The sequence below is a fragment of the Oncorhynchus mykiss genome, chromosome 8, assembly GCF_057628025.1.
Source record: "Oncorhynchus mykiss isolate SJ-2025 chromosome 8, ASM5762802v1, whole genome shotgun sequence".
NCBI classification, from domain to species: domain Eukaryota; kingdom Metazoa; phylum Chordata; class Actinopteri; order Salmoniformes; family Salmonidae; genus Oncorhynchus; species Oncorhynchus mykiss.
The window spans coordinates 46985015-47008132 of NC_143029.1; the positions used below are offsets into that span (position 1 = coordinate 46985015).

Below are 23118 nucleotides of genomic sequence, written 5' to 3' on the forward strand. Positions count from 1 at the left end.
TCTTTTGTTCGTGGCATGGTTCACATCAGGCAATGCTTCTTGTGAATAGCTAAATCAAATTTTGTGAGTGTTTTTTTATACGGCAAGGCAGCTCTAACCAACATCTCCAATCTCGTCTCATTGATTGGACTCCAGGTTAGCTGACTCCTGATTCCAATTAGCTTTTGGACAGGTCATTAGCCCAGGGGTTCACATACTTTTCCCAACCTACACTGTGAACGTTTACATGTTGTATTCAATATAGACAAGAAAAATACAACAATTTGTGTGTTATTAGTTTAAGCACACTGTGTTAGGTCTATTGTTGTGGCTTAGATGAAGATCAGATGAAATGTTATGTCAAATTTATGCAGAAATCCAGGTAATACCAAAGGGTTCATATACTTTTTCTTGCCACTGTATATATGTTTGAATACGCTAAGCATACTGTAGATGAACATTCAGAGACACCCATGGTAAACCTCATGGTACATCATCATACTGAACGGTACTTTATCCCTTGTGCTGATGCAATGTCAGAAGGAAGAGACTCAACCTTCAAAAGCACCGCCCACCGCATAAAGCAAATCGCCTTGAGAATTTCTATTTTTGTTACTCACCACAGAGATTTCCCGGTGGAATTTGGCCTCCAGGTTCGTCACGTTCTTGAATGTGTTCACGTAAAAACCAACTCGGCTAGAAGGGGGGGGAAACACATCTGTTACCATGGTGATGTTTTGTCACCCACAAACATCTTCATTAAATCCCTAAAATAGCTCTTAAATGGACAGCCTCGCTGTAAGGCGAATGCTGTTAGAATGAAGAATTCCATACATTCGAATGAACAGTTACCATAATGATATACTTTTCATACACTTTTCAAAAAAATAAAACCATATCAAACTGGTAGTCAGAGATACAAAACGCTGTTTAACTACAGTCCCCTATACATGGTTATTGCTTTCTAGGGATTTGGTTGGTGGTTGAAGATATCCCTCTTGTGGTGTGGGGGCTGTGCTTTGGCAAAGTGGGTGGGGTTATATCCTTCCTGTTTGGCCATGTCCAGGGGTGTCCTCGGATGGGGCCACAGTGTCTCCTGACCCCTCCTGTCTCAGCCTCCAGTATTTATGCTGCAGTAGTTTATGTGTCGAGGGGCTAGGGTCAGTTTGTTATATCTGGAGTACTTCTCCTGTCCTATTCGGTGTCCTGTGTGAATTTAAGTGTGCTCTCTCTAATTCTCTCTTTCTCTCTTTCTTTCTCTCTCTCGGAGGACGTGAGCACTAGGACCATGCCACAGGACTACCTGACATGATGACTCCTTGCTGTCCCCAGTCCACCTGGCCGTGCTGCTGCTCCAGTTTAAACTGTTCTGCCTTATTATAATTGGACCATGCTGGTCATTCATGAACATTTGAACATTTTGGCCATGTTCTGTTATAATCTCCACCCGGCACAGCCAGAAGAGGACTGGCCACCCCACATAGCCTGGTTCCTCACTAGGTTTCTTCCTAGGTTTTGGCCTTTCTAAGGAGTTTTTCCTAGCCACCGTGCATCTACACCTGCATTGCTTGCTGTTTGGGGTTTTAGGCTGGGTTTCTGTACAACACTTTGAGATATCAGCTGATGTACGAAGGGCTATATAAATACATTTGATTTGAAAATTTGATTTAGGGAGTTTCCTGGCCACTGTGCTCTTTGGGATTTGATTTCTGTAAAGCACTTTGTGGCAACTGCTGATGTAAAAAGGGCTTTAAAAAATACATTTGATTGATTGATACATTGTTTAACAACCAGTTCGCAAAATGTTAGATATGTATTTTAAATTGCGATCTGTTGCTGCTATTTATGTGAACTCATAGCACATCTTCCTGCTGAACATATAAGCAACAAGTGCCAATATCAGAAAAAGGTCAACCAAAGTGTACAGCAAACATTGTGTTGACCTTGTGAGGATCCTCTCTCCGCAATGCCGTCTAGCACTACTCAACTCTTGTCATTTTGCAATGAAGCAGGCAGGAGACCTGTGGTCATTTGTTCACACATACAGGGGTTGAATTGATTCTGACACATATCCTGAACACATATACTGTAGCTCAGCAGTTGAAGCAGATGTTTTAACAAAAGGATGACTGTCATTATAATGATAGGGCTAAAAATAAAAGCACTGCAATTCCCATCCATGAGTAGAGCAGTGCTAGAGGGCATTGTAGAGAGGATGCCTTCTCATTGGACAGATTAGGTAACCACGGCTGCAAGCATTCTTCTCCAGTGAGCAGCCAGTGTGCTGCTCACTGCTGCTCAAGATGGCAACACACATACACACACAAACAGGGGCGGACTTTGGGATTTGTAGGCCCCCATGACTGTTCAACAAAATCATGGCTACTGAAAGAAGAGCTGTTCGGAACTGGCTTTTTTAGTTGAACGAAGCAGAATGAAAAGGCTTCCTGAAAATAGTAAAGGTCTTTACATCACCACATCATTTCAACGGAGGGACAAACCAATTTTTTTGTTATTGAAAGCAATTTGTGGGCCAGAAGAAAGGCAGTTATTTTTTGAATATGATAGAATGTATTTAGAAATGATAATGGTCCTATCTGGTTTATTTCTTATTCATATTTTTAAACTGCATTGTTGGTTAGGGGCTTGTAAGTAAGCATTTCACTGTATTCGGCGCGTGTGACTAATAAAATGTGATTTGATTTTTGATTTTGAATATCAACCAGTACCTATATTTTGGAAGATTTTTAACCATTCTAGCACAGATACAAACTGCAACCAAGTTTCTATGTTCATAAGGCTAATAAGAAAATATGTCAAATTACTTGAATATGGGAAAGGTGTAACAATGTTTTATTTGGTATTGGAAAGACTGCCAGGTAATAATTGTGTGTGTAGAATAAAATAAATGCATTATTTTCAATTGCGGTTTTGTCACACTCCCTTCTAACGTGTCCTGCGCAGCTAGCTTGTAAGCGTTGTTGAGGGAAATAGAAAGAGTCTTAGCTCTTCTATTACTGTACGTATTATTAAATGAAATTATGCCAAGTTCACGAGGCCCCCTGATGAGGTGAGGCCCTAGGAAATTGTCTGAGTTGCCTAATGGTAAGTCTGCCACTGCGACGCACACCCACAGCACATACAGTGCATTCGGAAAGTATTCAGAACCCTTCCCCTTTTCCACATTTTGTTACGTTTCAGACTTATTCTAAAATTGATTAAATATATTTTCCCCTCATCTCTACATACAATACCCCATAATGACAAAGCAAAAATAGGATTGTAGAATTTTTGCCAATTTCTAAAAAAATAAATGAAATATCACAGTATTCAGACCCTTTACTACCTAGCACCTTTGGCAACGATTATAGCTCTAAGCTGGGCACATCTCTATTTGGGGAGTTTCTCTCATTCTTCTCTACAGATCCTCTCAAGCTCTGTCAGGTTGGATTGCTCAGTTTGGCAGAGGCGTCTGGCTCTAGGAAGAGCCTTGGTGGTTCCAAACGTCCTCTATTTAAGAATGATGGAGACCACTGTGTTCTTGGGGACCTTCAATGCTGCAGAAATGTGTTGGTACCCTTCCCCAGATCTGTGCCTCGTCACAATCCTGTCTCGGAGCTCTACAGACAATTCCTTCGACCTCATGGCTTGGTTTTTGCTCTGACATGCACTGTCAAACCTGGGACCTTATATAGACAGGTGTGTGCCTTTCCAAATCATGTCCAATCAATTGAATTTACCACAGTTGGACTCAAATCAAGTTGTAGAAAAACTGTTTTCACTTTATCAATATGGGGCATTCTGTGTAGATTGATGAGGGAAAATAATTATTTGAAACTTTAATGAAGTTCATTCATGAATAATGAGTAATCTTCAGTACAGTAATTGCATTTCAATTCCTTGAATTCCTTGAATTCCTTGATCCTTGATCTAGAGTCCAGATACACAAACATCTTTAACTTAAGAACAATCAGAATCAACTAAAAGCACAGTATACTATATGTGCTTTGATAATGCTAGACAGTCACACCTAACAATGTGAACCTGACAATTACATAAGAGGCAGCATGCGACCATCCTAATGGCAAAAACAGATTATAGTAACCATTTGTACAGTCATTGCCTAAATTAAATCAGAATGCTTGATGTTAATCACTACTCCAATCTCCAGGCATTCAACGTTCAAAAATATCTAGAATGAAAGTTTCCCCAAAGATTTTCCCTTAAGGAAATCCAATCCCACAGCTTTCGTATATTTAGAATATGGTCCTCCTTATGTATATTTTTTAAAGGATTTTTGTCAGTACAGAGGGAGATGTAGAGAGGGTAGCCGAGATGGGGCTGGGACCTCTGTCTACAGGGAGCATATGTGGTCCGGTATCGGAAGCTTAGACCGCTACACCGGATCCACTACACATGCAGTTATTTTTATTGGCCAGTCTTAAATTTGGATATGGTGAACACCTCTTAACTTCTAGAGAGATTTTGGAAGACAGGTCTATTTTGTTAAATAGACAGCTATATTAACAGTCCAATTCATTGCACAATAGCAGTTGGCTCCAGTTGGCAACCTAGCTAGTCACCATCTGGTTAGGCGTTTCCTTAGTCACAAGGCAATTCTGCTTAGCCTTCTGTGTGAGACTGGCTACCTCATTGATAAGGAGGAAAAACAACATGTTATATGAACATTGAGGACACCTGCACACACACAGAACAAAATGGACAATATCTCTCCCCCAGAACAGATACAATTCCTTAACACCTTATCTCACCACTAGTTTAACTGCATGTCCCTCTATCTGACAGAAACAGAGATCGACGAAAAGGAAATCTGATTTTATTATTGTGATTCTGTCAGCCCATTTTCAGGCAATCCCCTAAGTCTGAATGCACCATGATATTATTATGCTGTGTTGAATTCTATTTTTCATCCTAATGGTGGTGCTTAGACTGAATCTCTCAATCTAGGAAATACTCATATTTAGGGCTTTCTATAGCTGTAAAGCCACAATTCATTGTTTCCATTCACATTTCATTATTAAATGTACATTATTCTGTACATCATGACTGTCATTCACACATATAGGAAAAGTAAATCAGTATAATATACTATTTTAAACAAACAAACGTACGATAGACAGACAAACACAGACACAAGCTAATACCTTGGCTACAATAATGATCATATCAACCGTTTTAAAATAGTGCTTTTTCTGGGAATAATCTTCTGGTCTAGGCATTTCTATGGAGACTTGTTGACCCATGGATATACATGGACTTCATCACAAGAGACTGACAGAGAGAAATAAAAGTATCTAGAGTCACATCCCGACTGACAGTCACCTAAGAACTATAGAAGAAATCTTGGGTTGCGTCCCAAAAGGCACCATATTCCCTATTTAGTGCACTACTTTGACCAGGGCCCACATGTAGTGCACTATGCACTGAATAGGGTTCCATTTGGGATGGATGTAAAATGATTAACACATTTTCATTCACGACTTTAAAGGATTTATATGTTAAAGCACCTAGAATAGAACAATAACAACAACAATAAAAAAATAACACTGCATAATAGTACTGTAGTATATATATATATATTTTTTTTTTACAGTACCCGAAACCATTAGTTTTGATTTGTAATTGACCATGGGAAGAGGAGCTACAGCATAAAGACCACAACGTTGGTTTATCTATACGTTTGAATTAGGGTCGTATTAATTAGTACACATCGTACCAAAACGTTTTGCAACGGAAAACAAAAACAGTGCTTCTTATTGGACAAATCAGGTAAGGCCCCTCTCCATGTTGGCCTATTTCCTTCCGTTTGGTGCCTAGTGAATGTGACCCAGGTGTTGATTTTAGTTTACCTGTCCCAGAGAGTTGGTAGCTCGTCCTGCAGATCAACATTGAGCTCATCAAACACCTTCTGGGCTTTTTTCAACTCGTCCTCTGCCTGAAGAGACAAATACATAACGAGGGGGGAAATATTAACATCTCTTTCCTGCCATAACCAGCACCTTGAAGATGAACTGCTTTGCACAAGGATCCTCTTTTACACTTGAGACACAGTACTTTACCCGTAGTGTACTGTCGTGATGCTCTTAGAAGACTGCCATAAGAATGACATAACATGACGTACAGTATGTTAATGAACACCCAATTTCAATTATGGTTGGAGACTAGGCTGCTGTTAAACGGCTCTAGTCTGTTGGGTTTACATCACAAAACTATTGGAAAGGTGAACTATTATAGCATATGAGGTATTTTCGTTTTAGTAAAAGAGTTGTGTTTCTCAATCATTTTTCACTACAATGGTAAAGGCGGACAGAATAGCACATTGTTGCATTACTGCACAGGACTTACCTTGGAGACCTTCCGATCACTTCTATTGACCACCGCCTGAATGGTCTCGAGATGGTGCCGTGCACTATCGTAGTCAATTAGCTTTCTGCTTCTTTTCGCCACACGGATCTGACGGTGAGTAATTACCACACGGACCGGTCTTTAACACAATACAGTAGTACACAAAGTCCTTCCCCTAAGCAAAAGTTCCAAGCATAAAGGTGTCACCCGTTCTGAGGCTGCGTCCCAAATGACACCCTATTCCGTTTATAGTGCACTACTTCTGACCAAGGCCCATTGGGCCCTGGTCAAAAGTAGTGCGCTACATAGGGAATAGGGTGCCATTTGGGATGCACACTGAGCCACAGGGACAAAAGCCTGAAATCTCTCTAAGTCTTTGAGACCGTGAGCATATTACGAATATGCCGGAAGAGATTAACCTAGTCAAACTTCTCACCAATAGCTAATTTATTACAAATAGTGCTGTACTATAAACAATATTGGATAAATAAATGACAAATACATAGCTAGTGTTTCAACATTTATCAATTTGATTGAGTTGGTCAAAGGCAAGAGTCAACTCGTGTAGCCAAGGACTGCTATTAGTTTCTATGACGACAGAGCCAAGGCTAAGCTGTTTTTATGCAGTACACTGTACCTTGAGGTCGGGGAACTGTTGCAGGTACGTGTCCAGTGTGATAAGTGATGAATCAACCAGCTTCTGATGGAAGTCCTCCCATAAGACATCACAGTTCTAAAAGAGAGACTCAGAGAAACATTTCAGTTAGCCAGATGCTGAACAAGATGAGAACAGGTAGTTAAGTCATATGGTGTAATATACAGTCTACCAACATTTAAAGGGACATTAGAAAGGGACTCTTTCAAATTAAAGTTTTAGACATGATTAGAACACTAAAGTAGTCTAATGTCCAGATGAAACCACATCCCATAACATCGGTTATGTAGATCCAGCCATATGCCTACACCACAAATGAATAGAAAATATAAATAAACCAGAAAGTTAAGACGGCGCCAATCTTTTCCATTAATTTGGGATTGAGGCATATACAGTTGCTGCGTCTACACAACAGATAGTCTGGAATGTTGACATATCGCAACATTTGTCTACTTTTGAGATCTGAAAGCATCTGACAAACTTTAATTTAAGAGTGAAATGTCCCTCAAAAGCAGTATCTGTATTATGCAAAGGCTCAGTAGTGCATTTAGCTTGCAATAGTGTACATACATATTCAAATAATGTTTCTATTTTTGTCTCATGTTCAGAATCACACACTCAGTGTCCCTGTTTCCACAGACTCCCAAAGGGTTTGTCTTCATGTATGTTGTCAAGCCGCTTTATGGGGTGATATCAGTGCCAATAGATTCAACTCCATCACAGTGATTGTATCCCATCACAGTGATTGTATCCCTATGATAGAGAAAACCATCGGCACAGAGGACTCGGGAGAGAATTACATTTTAATTAGGTTTTTGTTTACAGTGATGAAGGGGGTAAATGAAAAGGTGGATGCTAACTAAATACACAATGTTCTTCCTACAACAAGTGTGAGTGAGATTAATTAACATACAGTGCCTTCAGAAAGCCTTCACACCTAGGGCTGTTGCGGTGACCATATTACCGCCACCCCGGTGGTCACGAGTCATGAAGACAGTCAAATTCCACGTGACCGTTTAGTCACGATAATTAGGTTTCTCCAAGCTCTGGTGATGCTGATGGTCAATAGTAGCCTACCAAACGTGCTAACTGCCTGGTACTCAGCACTCTAATGTCCCTTTAATCAGTCTGATATCAATGCAAATGTCATCGAAAATCTAATCAAACACTTCATGAGAGCCCATGAGCTGTGCAACATTTCTACAGGCTATGCAATTGAGCGAGAAAACAGTGATGGCCTCTATTAAAAATAGGAGGATCCCATCAGCTTTCTATAGGCTAGGCCTACTATATTTATGTCTCAACTTTCCTTATATTAAGCACATTGCTTAGGAAAAACACTTTCCAAAATACTACTTTCCAAAACACTGCTGTGCGTAACAAGCGTGACTGCAACTGCTCTGATGGTCAATGGCGAGAATGAAGTTTGTTACGCGTGCGTTTACAAACAAGGGATGGTGGTCCAACCCATAACCATCACATACTGGCGTTTACCTCAGCTCATTGGCTATCTACCCAGCTAGATTTCAAGAAGATCAGTGGTCATTGGGCAGAAATACAGTCAATCAACGAATCTTCGCTGATATACATGACTCAAAGTATGTGGACACCTGCTTGTCGTCAAACATCTCATTCCAAAATGATGGGCATGAATAAGGAGTTGGTCCCCACTTTGCTGCTATAACAGCCTCCACTCTTCTGGGAAAGCTTTCCAGTATATGTTGGAACATTGCTACGAGGACTTGCTTCCATTCAGCCACAAGAGCATTAGTGAGGTCGGGCACTGATGTCTGGCAATTAGACCTGGCTCGCAGTCGGTGTTCCAATTCATCCCAAAGTTGTTCGATGGGGTTGAAGTCAGGGCTCTGTGCAGGCCAGTCAAGTTCTTCCATACCGATCTCGACAAACCTTTTCTGTATTTAGCTCGCTTTGTACATGGGGGCATTGTCATGCTGAAACAGGAAAGGGCCTTCCCCAAACTGTTGCCACAAAGTTGGAAGCACAGAATCGTCTAGAATGTCATTGTATGCTGTAGTGTTAAGATTTCCCTTCACTGGAACTAAGGGGCCTAGCCCGATCCATGAAAAACAGGCCCAGACCATTATTCCTCCTCCACCAAACTTTACAGTTGGCACTATGCATTCGGGCAGGTTCGTCTGTCAGACTGCCAGGTGGTGAAGTGTGATTCATCACTTCTGACAACGCGTTTCCACGGCTACAGAGTGGCGGCAAGTTTTACACCACTCCAGCTGATGCTTGGCATTGCACATAGTGATCATAGGCTTGCGTGTGGCTGTTCAGCTATGGAAACCCATTTAATGAAGCTCCCAACGAACAGTTATTGTGTCAACGATGCTTCCAGAGGCAGTTTGGAACTCGGTAGTGAGAGTTGCAACCGAGGACAGACAATTTTAACGAGCTACTCGCTTCAGCACTCAGCGGTCCCATTCTGTGAGCGTGTGGCCTACCACTTTGCGGCTGAACCGATGTTGCTCCTAGACGTTTCCACTTCACAATAACAGCACTTAGTTAATTGTGGCAGCTCTTGAAGGGCAGTAATTTGACGAACTGACTTGTTGGAAAGGTGGCATCCTATGACGGTGCCTCACTGATGGGCTCAGTGACTTTCAACAAGGCCATTTTACTGCCAATGTTTGTCTATGGAGATTGCATGGCTGTGTGCTGAATTTCATACAACGGTCAGCAACGGCTGTGGCTGAAATAACCAAATCCATTCATTTGAAGGGGTATCCATACTTGTGTATATACTGTGTAGTGTATTATGTACATCTGCATGCATAGCACGAAAGTTCAAACAAATATTATGTATCTCTGCTTTGTTTTAATATGTTCAAATGCTACGTACAGCATCCTATGTACAAAAGTGGGCATTAAAAAGGGCCATTCATTTTCTAAAAAAACAATTGGCAGTTTGGGTCGTTATCTAGCTAGCTAACTAGCTAGCTGCTGCGAGGATGTGATGCCATTGGAGGAGTGGGTGAGTGACTTGACTTTTTCCCCTCGTATTGTTTTTCATTGGCTACAGTAGTTAGAAATGCAGGTGTCATTAGGTTAGCTAGCAAGAAATGTGAATCGCTTTGCAAGCTAGCTATGCTGAACTTGAAAGACTTATCCACAGTTAGCATATCTCTTAGTTGTCCATCAAATGTATTTGGCATTGATCAAATGGGCGGGTAGGCAGGCACGTTCCCATTCGGTTGTCAAAACATAGGTTGGGACAAGCATGCATTGGCAGGCAAGCTGCAGAAGGACGGGCAGGCTACTTACTATTCCCTATCGTTTCAGTGCAATTCTGATGGCCAACAAGCTTAAAGTTTGAAAGGGTTTATCTAATGTTCCCTCGTTAGAGTTTAGCTTATCTCGCTCTGTCTAGCTAATAGTTGATCTTGTTGTTGTCGATTTGCATAGGCAATTGAGGGAGAGACAGCCTACCTTGTCATGGTTGTGTGATCAATAGGACTGAAGTTCCCAAATGTAAGAGGACTCCCGTGGTGTTTACATTTTAGCAGAAATACATTCAAGTGGCTTTTGGAAAATGCGCTCTAATGATCTAAAATCGCGCTGTTGCTATTGCCTGTAAACACCCAGTCCAGTTGAAAGTGAATGATGGCAAATGGCTTATTTGCATATAGGCCTACTGTAGCTATGGTGCACTAGTCTGCGGAAAGACTCCGGTCCTGGACAAGACAGATGTTTTTATTATTTCTTGCAGTGTCTATTTATTATCCAAACGCATGGCCGTTTTCCCACTGTATACTGCTATAGAATGTTCACATTCCCAAACATTCTATGAATTTACGAAAATGACCATATGTAAGTGCTCGTTCTTCCTGTGGGTGTATATGATTTTAATACGTTTTCATGTTGCTAAAACACTGTCAGTTCCACTTTAAATATTGCAGAAATTCATTCAGTTGGTATCATATCTCTTTACTGCTTTCAATAAAGCCAAATGATTCCAAAACGATCATTTATTCCTCCCATGATCAATATTGATGGATATTGTCGGGGCGCTATTGTCCTCTTGACTTGACTCAGTTCAGGAAATGGGTCAGTGTCTAGTATGCTCTATGTATGCTGTTTATGTACACCACCGTTCAAAAGTTTGGGGTCACTTAGAAATGTCCTTGTTTTCCATGAAAACATACATGAAATGAGTTGCAAAATGAATACGAAATATATTCAAGACGTTGACAAGGTTATAAATAATGATTTTTAATTTAAATAATTATTGTCCCCCTCAAAGAATCCTCCATTTGCAGCAATTACAGCCTTGCAGACCTTTGTTATTCTAGTTGTCAATTTGTTGAGATAATCTCAAGATTTCACCCCATGCTTCCTGAAGCACCTCCTACAAGTTGGATTGGCTTGATGGGCACTTCTTACGTACCATAGGGTCAAGCTGCTCCCACAACAGCTCAATAGGGTTGAGATCTGGTGACTGTGCCGGCCACTCCATTATAGACAGAATACCAGCTGACTGCTTCTTCCCTAAATAGTTCCTGCATAGTCTGGAGCTGTGCTTTGGGTCATTGTCCTGTTGTAGGAGGAAATTGGATCCAACTACCACAGGGTATGGCATGATGTTGCCTTCCTTCTTCAAGATCCCTTTTACCTTGTACAAATCTCCCACTTTACCACCCCCAGACCATCACATTGCCTCCTCCATGCTTGACAGATGGCGTCAAGCACTCATACAGCATTTTTTTCTGCATCTCACGAAAGATCTTTGTGATCCGAACACCTCAAACTTATATTGTCCATAACACTTTTTTCCAATCTTCCTCTGTCCGTTGTCTGTTCTTTTGTCCATCTTAATCTTTTATTTTTATTGGCCAGGCTGAGATATGGCTTTTTTTTGCAACTCTGCCTAGAAGGCCAGCATCCCGGAGCCTCTTCACTGTTGATGTTGAGACTGATGTTTTGCGGGCACTATTTAATGAAGCTGCCAGTTGACGGCACTAATGTACTTGTCCTCTTGCTCAGTTGTGCACCGGGGCATCCCACTCCTCTGTCTATTCTGGTTAAAGCCAATTTGCGCTGTTCTGTGACGTGAGTACAACACAGCGTTGTACGAGATTTTCAGTTTCTTGGCAATTTCTCGCGTGTAATAGCCTTAATTTCTCAGAACAAGAATAGCCTGATGAGTTTCAGAAGAAAGTCCTTTGTTTCTGGCCATTATGAGCCTGTAATCGAACCCACAAATGCTGATGCTCCAGAAACTCAACTAGTCTAAAGAAGGCCAGTTTTATTGATTCTTTAAATCAGGACAACAGATTTCTGCTGTGCTAACATAATTGCAAAAAGGTTTTCTAGTGATCAATTAGCCTTTAAAATTATAAACTTGGATTAGCTAACACAACGTGCCATTGAAACACAGGAGTGATGGTTGCTGATAATGGGCCTCTGTACGCCTACGTAGATATTCCATTAAAAAAAATCTGCCGTTTCCAGCTACAATAGTCATTTACAACATTAACCATCTCTACACTGTATTTCTGATCAATTTGATGTTATTTTTGTTCTGTGTATTTATTTATAGGGCATAATGCACATGAATCAATATTACAATAATGCAACAACCATGTAAATGTGCTGGGGTTTAGCCAAAAGATAATTTGCAACCGTAGTCCCAAGGCATCTAAGGACAATTACACAACCACAATACAAATACTCACTAAAACAATACAACATACCAATAATATATAATATATAATTCAAACAAAAACAACAACACTATCATCAACTGTCATTTTACATAGAGGAACCATAGATAACTCATGTGTACAGGTTTGGATAGATTTTAGCCATGCTTTCAATTCAAATTTAAACCTAACTTTGGATAATCCAAACTTAACAACCTTCTTCAGATGTTTCTTAAATGTCAAGTTCGAGTCCAAAATTACACCAAGATACCTGAAGTTAGACACAACATTCAGATTATCCCCCATTAATAACATGAACAGCTGGTTGGGAAGAATCAACGGATTTCTTACAGAAGTACATACAAACAGTCTTGTCGATATTTAGATGCAGGCAAGAATTAGTCATCCATTTAGAAACATGTACCATAGCATCAGTTAACTTGTTAACAACCAATTGTCCCCAAAAAATTGTGTACATACAGAACCGCATCGTCTGCATACTGCATGTTAACTTGTGGGCAAGCAAGTGGGAGATCATTTATATAGATGGTAAACAGAAGAGGGCCTAATATTGACCCTTGTGGGACCCCAATTTTATAGTAAAGAGAGTCTGACTGAGTGTCCCCCAAACAAATACTGACTTATTTGAGTCAATTGGAGGTTTACCTGTGGATGTATTTCAAGGCTACCTTCAAACGCAGTGCCTCTTGACATCATGGGAAAATCTAAAGAAATCAGCCAAGACCTCAGAAAAAAAATTGTAGACCTCCACAAGTCTGGATCATCCTTGGAAGCAATTTCCAAATGCCTGAAGGTACCCCGTTCATCTGTACAAACAATTGTACGCAAGTATAAACACCATGGGACCACGCAGCCGTCAGACCGCTCAGGATGGAGACTCGTTCTGTCTCCTAGAGATGAATGTACTTTGCTGCGAAAAGTGCAAATCAATCCGAGAACAACAGCAAAAGACACTGTGAAGATGCTGAAGGAAACAGGTACAAAAGTATCTATATCCACAGTAAAACGAGTCATAGATCGACATAACCTGAAAGGACCCTCAGCAAGGAAGAAGCCACTCCTCCAAAACCACCATAAAAAAGCCAGACTACGGCTTGCAACTGCACATGGGGACAACGATTGTACTTTTTGGAGAAATGTCCTCTGGTCTGATGAAACAAAAATAGAACTGTTTGGCCATAATGACCATTGTTATGTTTGGATGAAAAGGGGGGAGGCTTGCAAGCCCAAGAACACCATCCCAACCGTGAAGCACGGGGGTGGCAGCATCATGTTTTAGGGGTGCTTTGCTGCAGGAAGGACTGGTGCACTTCACAAAATAGATGGCATCATGAGGAAGGAACTGGTTCTTCCAAATGGACAATGACCCCAAGCATACTTCCAAAGTTGTGGCAACAAAGTCAAGGTATTGGAGTGGCCATCACAAAGCCCTGAACTCAATCCTATAGACAATTTGTGGGCAGAACTGAAAAAGTGTCTGCGAGCAAGGAGGCCTACAAACCTGACTCAGTTACACCAGTTCTGTCAAGAGGAATGGGCCAAAATTCACCCAACTTATTGTGGGAAGCTTGTGGAAGGCTACCCGGTAGCACTGCTACCAAATACTAATTTAGTGTATGTAAACTTCTGACCCACTGGGAATGTGATGAAAGAAATAAAAGCTGAAATAAACATTCTCTCTACTATTATTCTATCGTTTAAAGTGGTGAACCTAACTGACCTAAGACAGGGAATTTCTACTAGGTTTAAATGTCAGGAATTGTGAAAAACTGAGTTTAAATGTATTTGGCTAAGGTGTATGTAAACTTCCGACTTCAACAGTCTCATTCCGGACCTCACATGCCGTCGGTCGATAAATAAACAAGCAAGCCGTCTGGTGAGTATCAATTGACCTTTGATCCATAAGACATTCATATTGAGTTGGTCTCCCCTTTTTTTATGCTGTCTATGTATTCTCTATGTATGCTTGGCCGAGATAGAAACATGCTCACATACAGTATGTATTATCTACCATTTTAGATAATTTTAAACTACAGTGTGTGGAGCCGTGGTCCAGTGGTAACACTCCTGGTTCCATGCACATATGCAATTTTCTGCCTGAGACTGGGGTTCAATCCATTTGTACTTACTTCTCACTGCGTCTCCACTGTTTCTAATATTTTTGTCAATAAAGCTTAACAAAATATGAAAGGAGAGTGACTCTCCTGTCTCCTTTAAAAAATGGAATAAAAATATAATTATGGACCACAAGACTATAGCGATTGCTGTGGCTTCGGCTAATGGAGATGCAAAAAAATTAAGAAAGAATTTAGGCTAACATGATTCATATCAGACTAAAGCAAAATCATAAATACTAATAAGTGATCATGCCTCCCCCAATATAAATTACTCACATACAGGTATGAAAACCCCAGAGAGAATCATGACTTTTGAATGAACCCTCCTAGCCTCCGAGTATCTGGAGTGAACCCTCCTAGCCAATCACATATGGTCGCATTGAAAAATCGACCATTACCAATGAACAAAAGACTGAAAGAACAGAGGGATATGAGAATGAGAGAAGAAGAAAAGTAGCGCTCACCTTCCCGATGCTCAAGACATCGTCCTTCCCGTGCCAGTCCGGCTCGTAGACTTCATGTAGGGACTCTGTCAGGTTCATGGAGGCCTGTTGCATTGCTAGAAGACACCATCAACATGATAAGAGCTTCAAACAATCCATTGGACCAGGTTCCCAGACACAGATCAAGCCTAGTTCTGGATTTAAGAGAACTTCCAATGAAGATTATCCATTTCGAACGCTCTTGGAATCCAGGATTAGGTTTAAAGCAACCCAATAGCGCTGTACTGTCCTACCAAACAAAGAAAGAAATGATGATCAAATCGCTTTGAGCAGATGATGGACACGATGCACGATCAGCATCAAAAAGGAAGACTGAACACTGCCATGTTGACCTGGGGCTGTATCCACAAATCATCTCAGAGTATGAGTGTTGATCTACGATCTGTCCATATAATCGTATTCATTATGATCGAAAAGGAAAAACTGATATTAGATCAGCATCATAGTAAACATCATTTTAGTCTGTAAAAATAGAATAGTTGTGCGAAAATATCAGCTTGATTCCCCTTGCAGCAGCTGACTAGTCATAATGAAAAAAAAATGTTAATTTGTATATTTTATGTTTTAGTAATTTAGCAGACATTCAGTTAATGCATTGAGGTACGACAACCACTTGTGCATTCTCATTTCAATGCCAAACCCACCATTGGTATGCTTGGCCAAAGAGCTCTATTTTCATGTCCTCCAATAAATGTTAACGCCTGGAGTTTGCTAAACAGCACTGACACTTGGATTGGAACCAGTGCTTTAGTCAGATGACATGAAGATTGAGCACTTTGGCCATGCATACCAAAGGTGGGTTTGGCGTTGAAATGAGAATGCATGAGCAAAAAAAAAATAACATACCTACTGTAAAACATGGTGATAGACCTTGATGTTATGAGGCTATTTTGCTTCCCCTGGTACTGGGGCCCTTGTTAAGGTTAATGACATCATTAACTTTACCCAGTACCAGGACATTTTAGCCAAAAACCTGGTTGCCTCTGCCAGGTAGGCTGAAACTTGGCCGCAGTGGATCTTCCAGTAAGACAATGTCCCCAAGCACACATCAAAATCCACAAAGAAAAGGCTAATTGGCCACAAAAATCAACATTTTGCAATGGCCACCTCAGTCTACGGACTTGAAACCCATTGCAAACCTATGATTTGAATCGAATAGGGCAGACGAAGGATATACAAGGATCTGGAAGGATTCTGTATGGAAGAATGGTCTAAGATCCCGACCCCCCCTCCCAATGTGTTCTTCAACTCATAAAATATTTTGGAAAAATATTAACCAAAAGGTTATTATAGTCTTGTGTTTTCATATTTGTTTTTATTTCTATTAGTTTTCAGATTTTTGTTTAGTTTCATTTAGTTTTCTGATCCACATTACTAGTTTTTATTTACTTTCAGTTTTATACAAACATTTCTATTTCATTTTGATATTATTTAGTTTTAGTGTTAGGGACAGAAAGTTGCCCATGCTTGGGAGGCTTGGAGCCATTTAAGTGTTGTATAGTTTTTGTGCTTTTGGTGGTCACTTTCTGCCAGTGTGGGGCAGTAATGCATGTTTAAAGGTAGATTCAGTGAGATGACGTACCGTAGATGCACAAAGTAAACAGTTGTAGTGGGTAGACAACCAGGAGCGTTCTCCACTCTTTTGGTCCCGTAGCTACCACGTGGTAGCAGCGTGCACATACGCAGACACTCCGTGTGAGAGCAAAGTTTAGCCTTATGCTCATCTCAATGGGCGTGTTCCATCAGATCAATTTTGTGTCAAGTCGCCACACCGCCTTTCAAAGTGTGTTGCATTCTGGGGATACATTTTATTTCCTAACATGTCAACTGCATGAACTTTACAAAAATCGTGTGATCAAAGGTCAGGAAGTTGACAGCAGTTGACTGCATTTGCTCTTCACCAACTTCATTCTGCAGCTATTTCCTGCATTGTGTACAACTGTGTTATTCAATGCGTTTCAATGGGCTATAGCAGTAAAGGCCAAATGCAATGTTTAAAATGATTGTGTATATACACTACCGTTCAAACGTTTAGAGTCACTTAGAAATGTCCTTATTTTTTAAAGTAAAGCAAATAAAATATCAAATTGATCAGAAATACAGTGTAGACATTGTTAATGTTGTAAATTACTATTGTAGCTGGAATATCTACATAGCAAAACACCAATCTCAACGTCAACAGCGAAGAGGCAACTCCGGGATGCTGACATTCTAGGCAGAGTTCCTCTGTCCTCTGTCCAGTGTCTGTGTTCTTTTGCCCATCTTAATCTTTTATTTTTATATGGATTTTTCTTTGCAACTCTGCATAGAAGGCCAGCATCCCGGAGTCAACTATTCACTGTTGACGTTGAGACTTGTGTTTTGCGGGTACTATTTAATGAAGCTGCCAGCTGACAACTGGTGAGGCATCTGTATCTCAAACTAGACGCTAATGTACTTAATGCAGCGGGGCCTCCCACTCCTCTTTATATTCTGGTTGTAGCCAGTTTGCGCTGTTCTGTGAAGGGAGTAGTACACAGCGTTGTACGAGATCTTCAGTTTCTTGGCAATTTCTCGCATGGAATAGCCTTCATTTCTCAGAACAAGAATAGCCTGACGAGTTTCAGGAAAAAGTACTTTGTTTCTGGCCATTTTGAGCCTGTAATCGAACCCACAAATGCTGATGCTCCAGATACTCAACTAGTCTAAAGAAGGCCAGTTCTTTAACCAAAACAGCCATTTCTGCTGTGCTAACATAATTGCAAAAAGGTTTTCTAATGATCAATTAGCCTTTTAAAATGATAAACGTGGATTAGCTAACACAATGTGCCATTGGAGCACATGAGTGATGGTTGCTGATAATGGGCCTCTGTACGCCTATGTAGATATTCCATAAAAAATCTGCCGTTTCCAGCTACAATAGTCATTTAAACATGAACAATGTCTACACTGTATTTCTGATCAATTTGATGTTATTTTAATGGACATAAAATAAGCTTTTCTTTCAAAAAACAAGGACATTTCTAAGTGACCCCAAACTTTTGAACAATAGTGTATATTTCTTTTATACCTACAGTATTCCTAAAATTCCAAATCAAATGGCTAAATGATCAATTTTATGACCATCTTAAAATAATTCCATATGTTAGCTTAGTAGATATTGTGATCTAAGGGCTTAGACCTACAGAAGTTAGGGTGTTTTTATGAGACTCTCGAGAAATGTGACCAATGACATGACGTAAACTGGAACCAATTTGGTGTGATTCATGAGTACAGTGGATATATACAAATAAATGTGACATTTACACAACAACAACAAAAAAGCTTTTAGAGAGAAAAGGTATTACATGTTCAACAAAATCTCTTTCTCTGAGCAATTGTATTACTCTAAAATAATATAATTTTCCCATTTATTGGAGCAGACAATATAGCTCCGTTTTTGAATTATGTAATAGTCATTTTTGCTCATCTTTATCAAAGGTGTCAATCATTTTGGCCCCCACTGTAGGTAAATAGGTTACTGTTCATGAAAGTACATGTGAGCATCATACACAAGGGCTTTCGGGTCTTAATACTTTGTGTTTTTCTGTTGATCCAGCATACATGTCAAATTCCAAGAACTGGATATAAATCACAGATCTTTCAGAAGTGAAAATAAAACCATCTTCCAAATTAAAGCAGTTGCTATTTGTTTACTTTCCACTGTAGGTGTTTAGATATAGGCTCACATAGTAAGTCTTGTGGGAGGGCACATATGTTCAAAGGATTAGACGACTGCCATGCTCTAGCGTGTGCGTATGTGTTTGTTTGTGTGTGCGAGTGTGGACATTTATGGTGCATTCGGAAAGTATTCAGACGCCTTGACTTTTTCCAAATGTTGTTACGTTACAGCCTTGTTCTAAAATGGATGAAATTGTTTTTTCCCCCTCATCGATCTACACACATTACCCCGTAATGACAAAGCAAAAAAAGGTTTTTAGACATTTTAGCAAACGTATTAACAATTTTAAAAAATGATATCACATTTACATAAGTAAATGTCTTCTTGGGTATGATGCTACAAGCTTGGAACACTTGTATTTGGGGAGTTACTCCCATTCTTCTCTACAGATCTTCTCAAGCTCTGCCAGGTTGGATCGGGAGCGTAGCTGCACTGCTACTTTCAGGTCTCTCTGGACATGTTCGATCGGGTTCAAGTCCGGGCTCTGGCTTGGCCACTCAAGGATATTCAGAGACTTGTCTCGAAGCCATTCCTGGGTTGTCTTGGCTGTGTGCTTAGGGTCGTTGTCCTGTTGGAAGGAGAACCTTCGCCCCAGTCTGAGGTCCTGAGAGCTCTGGAGCAGGTTTTCATCAAGGATCTCTCTGTACTTTGCTCCATTCATCTTTCCCTCGATGCTGACTAGTCTCCCAGTCCCTGCTGCTGAAAAACATCACCACAGCATGATGCTGCCACCACCATGCTTCAATGTTTCTCATGGTCTGAGAGTCTTTAGGTGCCTTTTGGCAAACTCCAAGTGTGCTTTCATGTGCCTTTTACTGAGGAGTGGCTTCCGTCTATCCACTCTACCATAAAGGCCTGATTGGTGGTGCAGCAGAGATGGTTGTCCTTCTGGAAGATTCTCCACAGAGGAACTCTGGAGCTCTGTCAGAGTGACCATTGGGTTCTTGGTCACCTCCCTGACCAAGGCCCTTCTTCCCCCAATTGCTCAGTTTGGCCAGGCGGCCAGCTCTAGGACGAGTCTTGGTTGTTCCAAACTTCTTCCATTTAAGAAAGATTGAGGCCACTGTGTTCTTGGGGACCTTCAATGCTGCAGACATTTATTGGTACCCTTCCCCAGTTCTGTGCCTCGACACAATCCTGTCTCGGAGCTCTACAGACAATTCCTTCAACCTCATGGTTTGGTTTTTGCTCTGACATGCAATGTCAACTGTGGGACCTTATATACACAGGTGTGTGCCTTTCCAAATCATGTCCAATGAATTGAATTTACAGCAGGTGGACTCCACGTTGTAGAAACATCTCAAGGATGATCAATTGAAACAGGATGCACCTGAGGTCAATTTCAAGTATCATAGCAAAGGGTCTGAATACTTATGTAAATAAGGTATTTCTCTTTTAAATGTTAGAAATTTGCAAAACATTCTAAAAACTTGTTTTCACTTTGTCATTATGGGGTATTGTGTGTAGATTGATGAAGAAAAACATTACATTTAATCCATTTTAGAATAAGGCTGTAATGCAACAAAATGTGGAAATAGTCAACGGGTCTGAATACTTTCCCAATACCCTGTATATGTGTGTTTTGACCTATGAGTGAATATGTATCTTGCGTAAACATTTGCTCTGCTGAGGCTTACCTTGTACAGCTGCCAGGTATGTGTGTGTACGTGTGTGTGCCTCACCTTTCACTGCCGCCAGATATGCCTTCATCTCCCTCTGCAGCCGGGAGCCCTCCGTCTGTAGAGAGAACAGCAGACAAATGCATGAGGGCTGAGTGTCACACACACACACACACACACACACTTTACTGGAAGAACAGCTACCCACATGCATCACACAAGTTGTGTAACGAAACTAATGGTAACATAATGTAAAATGTCACACACCCTTCCATAAATAATAGGCTGTACCAAATGGCATCATAAATTTACTCCCAAGACTGATCTCAAACCAATCGCAAAGATAAGCAATCTTTCAGTTTTATTTAGCGTCAGGGGCTGAGGCTAAAAATCGATTTGTCTCAGAAAACAATAAGCCATCATTCCATTTGTTTATTAATGTTTAGTTCTGTAAATGTATTTTAAAGGAGGTGCATAATGATTTTACCTAGCTGAACATTTTGGAAGAACTGATTGCAAACATGCCATTATGGCCATGGTAGGTAAGTAATGCTGTAATTTTAGGACCATGGACAGGGGATGGCCAGTTGAGGGCTGCTCATGCCTACACACAAACATTTTGTCCATGGTCCTGAAATGACAGCACTGCTTGTACAATTGATGCAGTGCTATGGGAGTAAGGGGGTTAATGATATTTTATGAAGACAACAGTGTCCCATAGCTTTTTTTCTCATTCAGACTTTGCATGGCATAGCATGTTTACATCAGTGGAGCTGGAGGCTTGTAAATGTCATGTATTTCAGAAAGAGCTTGCTCTCATTCTGCAAATGTAATGTTATACAAACTTTGAACTTATGCTGGAACATGTGTCGAATATTGACAGGTTGGGATCGGGACCCTGTGGGTATAACCAGATACAGTAAGAAATATTGAATCACTAGTCCTTGTAGTGTAGTAATCCTTGTAGTTTAGTAATATAACTTAATATGCATGTCATTTAGTTGTACAGAGTTTTCAAGCCATCTTAGATTTGCCTGGGACTTACCATTATGACTTCTAGGTTATAGCTTTTCCTAGCTTTGCATGGCATTTAGGTTTGGCTATTACGATCCTTGAAATATTTGCATACTGTCACTGTATCACACATTTTGTGTGCTCTACATAGCTTTGAGTGCTATTAACCATACATTTTGGGGTTAAGACTTCAGCCTTCCTTGCTTTGCATGCCATTTGTTCCCATTTGACACATGTATTGAATTTGTGTTTTCCCTAGCTTTGAACCGTCCTCTGGTATCAGCCTCCCTTGTTGTAGCTCACCCTCGTATTTACCATATGAAACATTCTGTATTGAATTCACAGCTTTTCCAAGCTTTGCATGGTATTCCCCGTCTGACACATTTTCAGGGGTTTGGACCGCTGCCTTGTTAGCACGGCGTGGTCTTTGCAAAACCTGGCTGGTGTAGCGTTAGCAACAGCAGATGTGGCGGTACCAGCCGCTGTAGTGCCAGCCCTCCAGTTTGACACAGCGCTCAAGTGTAACGTTTTTCCTAGGTACAGATCAAGGATCAGCTTCTCCTCCCCGAAACCTTAACCATTAGTGGGGAAATGCAAAACTTCACCCTGTTCCTAGCAAAGTGGTGGTGGTACCAGCTGCTGTAATGCCAACGCTGATTCATGATGCTTTTGCACAGCGGAGTGGGGTGAATCAATCTCCGGCTACTGCGGGGGAGCTGGGAATTTAGCACCTAGTATCTCCCCTCTGGACTGCTGCCGCTTAATTTGCATACACACACACACACACACACACACACACACACAAAGACACACAGACACACTAGAGTGCATAAGTAGGTCATTTTGCTATGCACACCCCAACACAGACACAGACACACACACTCCCTCAAAAAACATACACGTGTAACGGAGGTTAGTGTGCTGCTAACAGCTTAGCTTCCTCCACTGTCCAACTGACCCATACTGGGCTCGAACCAGTGTTCCTCTGCTTCACAAAACAATGTGCAAGCCAATTGAGCCATACAAAATGTACCTCTTGGATGACTCCATCGGTGAAATTTCAAGCTAGCTGTGGAGTGAGCTTACGGTACATTCTTAACTCCATTACACATGCATAATAAATAAGATGTGATATATGCATGTGTACGCGCGCACACACACACACACAGTCTCTCCCTGAAAAACCCATCACAGCAACCTATGGATATTTACCACTCGGGTCTAAACTGACACAAATTAACCACTAAATGTCACTTTTGGCTATGGCTGTATCCTACACAGCAGAGAGATACAGCTAAATTCTCCAGCTGCCATTTTGATCTACTGCTCAGGTCTACCAGTGTCATCAGTATTCGGAATTGCATCAGAATGCAACGAGCGCTACAATTTGTCACAGTGGAGAGGAGGGACTGGGAGTGGACAGATGGATGGGACAGAGTTAAGGCATATATAGGGACACCCCTTTAACGAATGTTTAA

At 40.9% G+C, this 23118-nt stretch overlaps 1 protein-coding gene across 49 annotated transcripts in view; it reads right to left on the bottom strand.

The window, feature by feature from the left end:
- Positions 1-23118, bottom strand: part of amph (amphiphysin) — a 132207-nt gene that overhangs the window by 61696 nt on the left and 47393 nt on the right. For all 49 annotated transcript variants that reach the window (XM_090181731.1, XM_021612624.3, XM_090181733.1 and 46 more), the window contains exons 3-8: positions 20690-20744; positions 15269-15363; positions 6983-7078; positions 6346-6453; positions 5850-5935; positions 600-675 (exon numbers count right to left, since the gene is read on the bottom strand). In XM_090181731.1, the coding sequence (XP_090037857.1) occupies positions 600-675; positions 5850-5935; positions 6346-6453; positions 6983-7078; positions 15269-15363; positions 20690-20744 (516 nt within the window). The remainder of the gene's footprint in view (positions 1-599; positions 676-5849; positions 5936-6345; positions 6454-6982; positions 7079-15268; positions 15364-20689; positions 20745-23118) is intronic.